The sequence below is a fragment of the Montipora foliosa genome, chromosome 11 (genome assembly GCF_036669935.1).
Source record: "Montipora foliosa isolate CH-2021 chromosome 11, ASM3666993v2, whole genome shotgun sequence".
Lineage (NCBI taxonomy): Eukaryota > Metazoa > Cnidaria > Anthozoa > Scleractinia > Acroporidae > Montipora > Montipora foliosa.
The window spans coordinates 3109332-3116953 of NC_090879.1; the positions used below are offsets into that span (position 1 = coordinate 3109332).

Consider the following 7622-nt stretch of genomic DNA (forward strand, 5'->3'; position numbering starts at 1 on the left):
GGTTAAAAGCCATCTAACGACTTTTCTGTCCTAGCTGTATGCTGTACTTTTGTCACCTAACCCAGTTTAGCATGCTCATTCCCAGTTGGCATGAATCCCCTGTCGAATCTCGGATTGAAAGTGACGCAGCTGTAAAAGTAATCTTGGCCCTGTTCAATTAGGAAGGAACTGGGAGGTGATGCATCGCTTTAGTGCTTTAATCGAATACTCCTAAATCAGAATACACTATACTAGGAGTTCTACTATATAGACCTCTTTCATAATGGCGGCCAAATAAAGTAGTTTTTTGTTTTAATGCTATTAAACCTGTCTAGCCGCGCCACGACGAGCAAAGTTCAAAAGAATATTTGTTTCAAAATGAGGGCAGTAGGCCTAATTAACATAAATACAAAAGAATGTAAAGTGGTCGCTATTTATGAAGGACAGACCACAACGCAGGGAATTCCATGCCCTGCTCTTTGCGAATAGTGTGTGGGTTCTTTTATGTCCAACAGGGTTATGAAGATTGAAGGGTTGTGAGACGGGGCCTACAGTTTATCGTCCTTCTCCGAGAAGACTAGAAAGTCTAACCATATGCAGATATCATAACAAAGGAAGCACTTTCTCCTCAGTTATTTAAAAACCCTGAGTGTTTGTCCGATCGGAGTTTTGATCCCGCGACCTCCCGCACAGTAGACGGTTGTTCAACCAACTTAGCCAATTGGTTAGCGGCTCGCCTAATGTAACCAACAACTTATTTTTATTGTGTTTTTCTAGGCACTGGCAGGAATTAGGATTCTTAATTATATACGTGACAAGTCGTCTCGATTTCCAGAAGATCAAGGTCATGTCTTGGTTGGCAGAACACAACTTTCCTTACGGACTGGTGTCTTTTGGCAGCGGGATTTCAAAGGATATTCAAAGGCACAAAACCGAATTTCTTCGCTATCTTGTCAATGATGTAAGAAACAGAAATTTAAAATATAATTTGAAAAACTGACTGTTATTAGTCTTATGGCAGCTTCTTTATTATGTTAAGTCTAAGTCATTGTTTCTTTTCAATTGTTTCCTCTGTATTTCGGTTTGGGTGGCAAGCCAATCTCACCGCACTTTGTAAGAGCTGCTACACGAGTAGTAGTTCAGTACCAAGTCTAAGATGTTCTGTCACATTACGTCTGTGGTATGTCATCCACAATGGCTATCTTTCTCTATAACAAATTGACTTTCAGATCGAAAAAGTCACTTTCAAGGCACTAAATCCTTATATCTTACACCCTTTATTTGCAGTTAGTACAATTGGACTTTGCCCCTCTTTTCAACTGCAGTCTGACCTGATAATCACACTGAGATCTATGGTGAATCCTCGTTCCTTTTCTTTGGCGGTTCCAGCGCTTTCGAAATCACTACTTCTAGTGATTTATAGCGTAGAGACATAAACTTCTTTTGTCAAAAAACCTAAGTGTTGAGACCTTGTAGGGAGATAAACTTAAGATCTTTACACTATCATTTTTATATTTTCATCTCAGTGTCAAGTGCAGATTCACGCAGCTTACGGATCAGTCAAGGACATATCGGTGTATGCGTCGATTGGTGTAAAGCCCCAGCAAATATATACTGTGGGAAAACACCACCCTAGAAAATATACCAGCCAAGCGCAGGTGAGTATTCATACCTAATACACGCTTTGGAAAATGGCATCAGATTCTGCAGCAAGAAGTAGGTTTTTTAGGGGCAGGTACAAAATACAGGTCGCAGATCACAGGTCACAAGTCACAAGTCACAGGTCATTTTTTTTACCAATGCATGACCGTTTATCAGTGCTAAGATTAGGCCTAAGGTTAGCTTTAACCCTTTGACGTCCAAATTGGCCAGACTTAGTATTTTACTCTAACGCCAGACGATTTTACTTGTCAATGGGGACCCCCTGGGAGTCAATACACCTTATTCCAAAATGGCCGCCATTTAAATATTCTTTTGTTTTTATACAAATTAGCCCTTGATGCCTCGTTCTTAAGCTTAAAATTCAAAAGAATATTTCATCTTGAACGAGGCAACAAGGGCCAATTTGTATCCGCATAAATCAGCGGCCATTTTGGAATAAGGTGTATGGGTTAATCAGTCACTGAAAAACTATGTCCCCATTAATGAATGTTTAGGATTCTTTCTGTATTGGTAAAACAATGATCTGTAACTTGTAACGTGTGTTTTGTACCTGCGGGTTTTTCATTTCTTGGGGAGCTGTGTCAGGCAACGTGACAGGAAACAGGAATTGAGTTGAGCTTGTCAATGTAAATTATTTCCCCTTTCTTATCACTCGAGTATCAATCCTCCCCAAATTCACTTAAATAAGTCCACAAATGTACCTATGCACGCCCAATTTTGACATCCAACTCGAAGTGTCCCTTGAAGTCTAAGCCTTTACTATTTCCAACAATAAAGTTAGGGTCTGTATTCCGAGACACGCGTGATGTTGATGTTGGGGAAAAGAAAAGAGCAAGGGGACACTTGAAATTCGAGTCTTGAAATTTTCGGACTCTTTTTTTCATCTACTTTTTCTTTTATAAATGTTTTTTTCCTTTTTTGTCTTAATATTTGTCAATAGTTTTCCTTAGTTTGTTTCTTTTAATTTTCTTTGAAGTGAAGTTTGTAGTCGACCGTTATAAATGGTATCGACCGTTTCAAATGGCAACGAGCGTTCTGAGAAATGGCAATTACCATTTCAAATGGCAACAACCGTTTACGAAAGGGAAATTTGCGAAGCCGACGGTGTGCCCTTTACCCCCCTCCCTCTGTCGGTGCTCCGTTAACGGGTAATTAAAGCTATAGCTACACGGATAAGAGGAAAATCGGAACCGAGATTCGAACTGGGGACCTCTTAATCCGAAAGCCGCGCACAAACCAACTGAGCTATGCCTGTTTTTCAATTCATCTCTGCGCAGAAATCATTTTCAATATCCTGTATTTCTCTGCTTTTATTTTTAGTTTCTAAAAGACGGCTATGCCGCTCATCTCACTTCTTTGTCTAATCTATCGAAGTCACCTGTGGGTAATTCCCGGTTGATTCTGAGGCGAGGCTGTTTCGGTCTTCCATCACGCACTGGCAGAACGAGACACAAGATGAAGCGTTCCATTTCAGACAAGCCTTCCAACGATTCCGACAAAGAATCGTCCACGCTGTCTGGCTCATTCAATTATTCTTCGTTTAGACACACTAAGGGCCGGTCCATGAGTAAGTTTGATCAAGAGTATTAAAAGAAACCTAAAAATTAAAATTTAAAGACACAGGCGCATTCTATGTGGCCGAATTGAACCATACATTAATCATGCCATTTTGGATCGGCTATGATTGGTTCGATGACAAGAAAAGTAAGAGACAACTAGGATACGACAAGAAAGCGCTGAAAGGTCTCTGCAAATTGACACATCAGGGCCGTTTATACGAGAGAAAATAACCCGCGGCTTACTCTGACCGCAGCGTACATAATACGCGAAAGGAACTATTTATACGAGTATAAACTCCCAGGCCAGGATAAGCCGCGGCTTGAGAAAGCCGTGAACGTAGATTTGGCACCATTTATACGGGGTGTTCGCGTCTTATGTAAGCCGCGGCTTATTTTCTCTCGTATAAACGGCCCTATTAATTGACTGCTTAAAAAAGAAAAAAAGTTTCTCTTATTATTATGATCAATAACTTATTGTAAAGACATATTATGTAGATACGAAAAAAACCCTTTCCAGTGTCGTCTGCGTTAATCTTCATCATCATCGTCATTATCATCATTATGGGCATGTCTTCATGTTGATCAATAGCGCATGCGAATAGACTGGGAAAGGGCTCTTTGCTATCATTATTGTTCATGAAGCCAAAATCCTTCCAATCTTTAGAAATCAGAAATATGCGAATTTTCCTACTTACCAGTTTGAGGAAGTGTCTAAGTATTGGTCAAAAAAGACGTGTTTGTCACGCTTTAAGTTAAGAATTAACGTTACCTAATTATTATTGCGTGACGACTAAACAAAGACACGTTGATATTGTAAATGGTGCATTAAAACGTCACGCAATGTTGCCGATCCCACCTTGAAACTGAGGCGTGGAAGAATCTTCAGTGGCTGTCTGCTGTCGTTTAGAAATGCTAAACGTCGAGGAGCTAAGAAACTACCACTAAGCATCGATAAATTTTTGTTTTCATCTTAGTTTAAAACAGGAGAAATAGTTGCTTTATTTAAAGAGATAGTGTTGTAATATATGTATTTAAGTTGTTGTGTAGTAAAACTTTTGGTATTCATGAACAAATTATGTACGGCAAATCGTGAAAAAGAAATGAGAGCGGAAGAGGGGTTGGAGATGCTAGAGGGTATAGCCTGGATTTCCAGTGCTTAATAAAGCTACAAATAATTACATACCCTTTGTTTTGAAATTTCCATTCGTTCCTAATACCTGGGTTCGTGATAGACCACAAATAAAGTCAGTCTTAGAGTTTCCTCAGATGAAAGTATGGCGTAAACCGCTTAGTTCGAAAATCGATATTGGTGTGATTATGCAAGGCCGGCAACGTCAGTCAATCTATGTCAAAGTGGTTTTTCTAAACTTGTTTTAGCTTCGTCAGCACAGTAATGCTACGAGCGTTTAGCATCAAAAGACAAAGCCAAAAACATCTTGGCGTGCCTTTTGGCGCCATAGCGAAAAGTACATGCGTATTTTTTTGCATATGAACGTTCTAGAACCCCTAGGCTTGCTTTGTTTGACCTAACGCCCAGTTTCACGTAGTAATCGACCTCAATATGGAGGTACGAGTTGAAGTGAGATTTTTCAACCTGAGTTCGCAGAAATCCTGAACCACATGGAATAACAAGGCTTTACCAAGAGGAAGAGGTTGACAAGTGATGGTCTGCAACATGAAAACTGAATTTCAAAATTCGTCTAAAGGTCAGGATAGTTTAGCCTTTTCCAGGCCCCCGGTTTGTCGGACGAGCTAAGAAAAGACTACGGGGGGATGGGAGGTGCCACCTGACCCTCTCACCCTAGTCTGAGTCATCGGTCGATGTTCTCATTGGACCCTCCTCATCCTTCGTCTTGACCGACTAAGGACCTGGAACAGGTCAATAACACTTAAGAGTAGTTGATTGGTGACAACTGTTTGATCAAAACATTCATTCAAGAACAAATGTTAGACATACGTCATAACTTGTGACTTTAAGGTAACTAGAGTTATCTCACAATGTTCTGTCGCGTGTAGCTGTCCTGTCCAGTTGCGGCCACGTGTAGGACTGACTTATTATCTGCCGTGAACCCACGTATTAGGACACACTTTAGTCATTGTAAGCAGCATCCTGCAATACGCAAATGTTCTATGAAAAGCAGTAAATGCTAATTGTGCCAACCGATGCGCGCGTTAATGAGTAATGAGTTATTTTTCTTCCGAACTATTGAAAAGTATTGCAGTTTGGCCCAGCTTTACCCGTTGGGCCACAAGCAATATCATTAAAAAGAAAGAAATTATCTATATCGGAGTATTAAGAAATACAGAGCTAAATAACCACAGCTATAATGTCACTCACTCCTGGCTGGCCCAATGATAAGCGAGTACTTAAGGTGATGGAGTCCATTGTTTTGGACTCTGTCCAAAATTGCGTCATATACGTAACTATGTGTATAAAGACAAATTACAAATGTATGTAACTAAATATGGCTGTCATTTGATCAACCAATAAATAAGAATAATATTATAACTATTATGTTAGAGTGTGTATGTCAATTGCAGGTCTATTATTGAACGCCGTAGACCGAATGCAAAGATGGCCGCCACTAAATTATTCCTTTGTCTGTGAAAATTACAAGGGTTACGTTTTTACAAACGCCGGCCTTGTAGCACTAATATTTCAACAGACTTAACTGATTAGAGTGTAATGTGAAGTGCTAGTTTTGTACCCCATATGAACCATGTGAGCGTTAGCCCTACTAATGGAAATGGGCCCACACAAGGACAGAGAAAAACTCTGACCAGGTGATCAGAGTTTTTGATCAGAGTTTTTCTCTGTCCTTCACATTACACTCTAATCAGTTAAGATTGTGAAAATTAGTCCGATAAGCCTCGTTTAACAACCAAAATACTTTTAATTTTACACGCGTTAACGAGACTAGGCAGGTTAATTAACATGAAGACAACACCATAGTTTGTTATTGGTCATAATTGCATTCGGTAAATAAAATCATGTATTTAATGTTCGTATCTTTGAACTGCCGAAAATTAAGTACGTGAAACAGTTGGGTGTATTCAATCCTTTCAAATAATACAGTTTGTTGAAAATGTTGAAACTCGTTTTCGCTTCCTTAACGGGAAAGCAAAAGCAAGCAATGGGCAATAAGCCATTTTCAAAATATCAATATTCAGCTTGATAGTGAGGCACAGAGGACAAAAACAATAGAAACAAGTTGCAATGAATGTGAAAGATATTAGCATTTATTATATAAACACCAATGAAATAACAAGTGAGCTTTCGCGCGAAAACATATCTCCACACGTGAAGATAACATGTTATTTTCACACGTGAAAAGATCACTGTTTCTATGGTTACATATGAAAATCGCACCTTTCGATGCCTTTTGTGAATGATTTAGTATTTCATTGGTGTTTATATATATTAAATAGAATATTACATGGCCGCTTGGAGATACGAAATTTCTCTTCTACTTACTCAAGATTAAGTGGCCAATCACCACTAACAGTGAAAAAGACTGAAGCAATAAGTCGGTTCTACGTTCTATTTAAACCTCCTTTTGATTGATGTGAACCAGGGTCGAGACCAGACCGTAGGGCAAATTGTATTTGTCGTCCCATAAAGAAAGCATTACAACTTTCGCAGCAGCTAAGTTAATTTCAGTCAGATTAGATCGATGACCAAATTTCACTTAGAAAGGAGCACCTTTCCTCCCACCTTTTCACCAAAGCAATTTTTTTTGGCGGCAAAAACGCCATGTTTCTCCTTAAATCACCATATATGGAAGTAAACAATAGACTCCAAACATGATGACCGCATATGCTCAAAATTCGCCGCCAAGTCTCGTTTTCACAAAATTATTCCCTTCATCTGGACATGCAGTACTGTTTCTTTGCAAATTTGCTCCTTTGGGATTTAGCTCATGCTAAAATTTACAAATTGGAGGTTTGGTGGTGAAATTAACTGGTCAGATGTCATCAGGTATAAGGGTTACCGGAGGTGAAATTACGTAAAACAAAAGAGACGAAAGACAGAAAACAAAACGACTCCAAATAAAGACTAATCCTCAGTGATCAAAAACACAATGCTTTCCGGTACCTGTAAAAACACCCCAATGGTTTGTGCCCTATATGTGGGCTAGCATGAATCATGAGCCTGTTTTTCCGGGGTAGGGTAAGGCGCACTTTACGACAATTAGCCAAGATAAATGATATGATAATAATCTTTGTTTGTCCCTCCAAAATTTTGCATAAGTATTGCTTCCAGTTTCTCTTGGGACCATTGTAAGTCTGAAGAGAAAATAAAAATTTTGGAGGAACAAACGAAGAGTATTATGGTGTTTTTGATATTGGCTATTTCACTATCGACTCAGGGAAATTTGCAGTTGCTGATAGGCAACTTAGGAAGTAAGAGGCATGGGTCAG

At 39.3% G+C, this 7622-nt stretch overlaps 1 protein-coding gene across 1 annotated transcript in view; it reads left to right on the forward strand.

The window, feature by feature from the left end:
- LOC137974947 (protein retinal degeneration B-like) overlaps positions 1–3369 on the forward strand; it is a 37603-nt gene extending 34234 nt beyond the window's left edge. The window contains exons 16-18 of the mRNA XM_068821964.1: positions 757–940; positions 1506–1637; positions 2962–3369. Coding sequence (XP_068678065.1) covers positions 757–940; positions 1506–1637; positions 2962–3231 — 586 coding nt within the window. The 3' untranslated portion in view covers positions 3232–3369. The remainder of the gene's footprint in view (positions 1–756; positions 941–1505; positions 1638–2961) is intronic.
- Positions 3370–7622: the final 4253 nt, after the last annotated feature.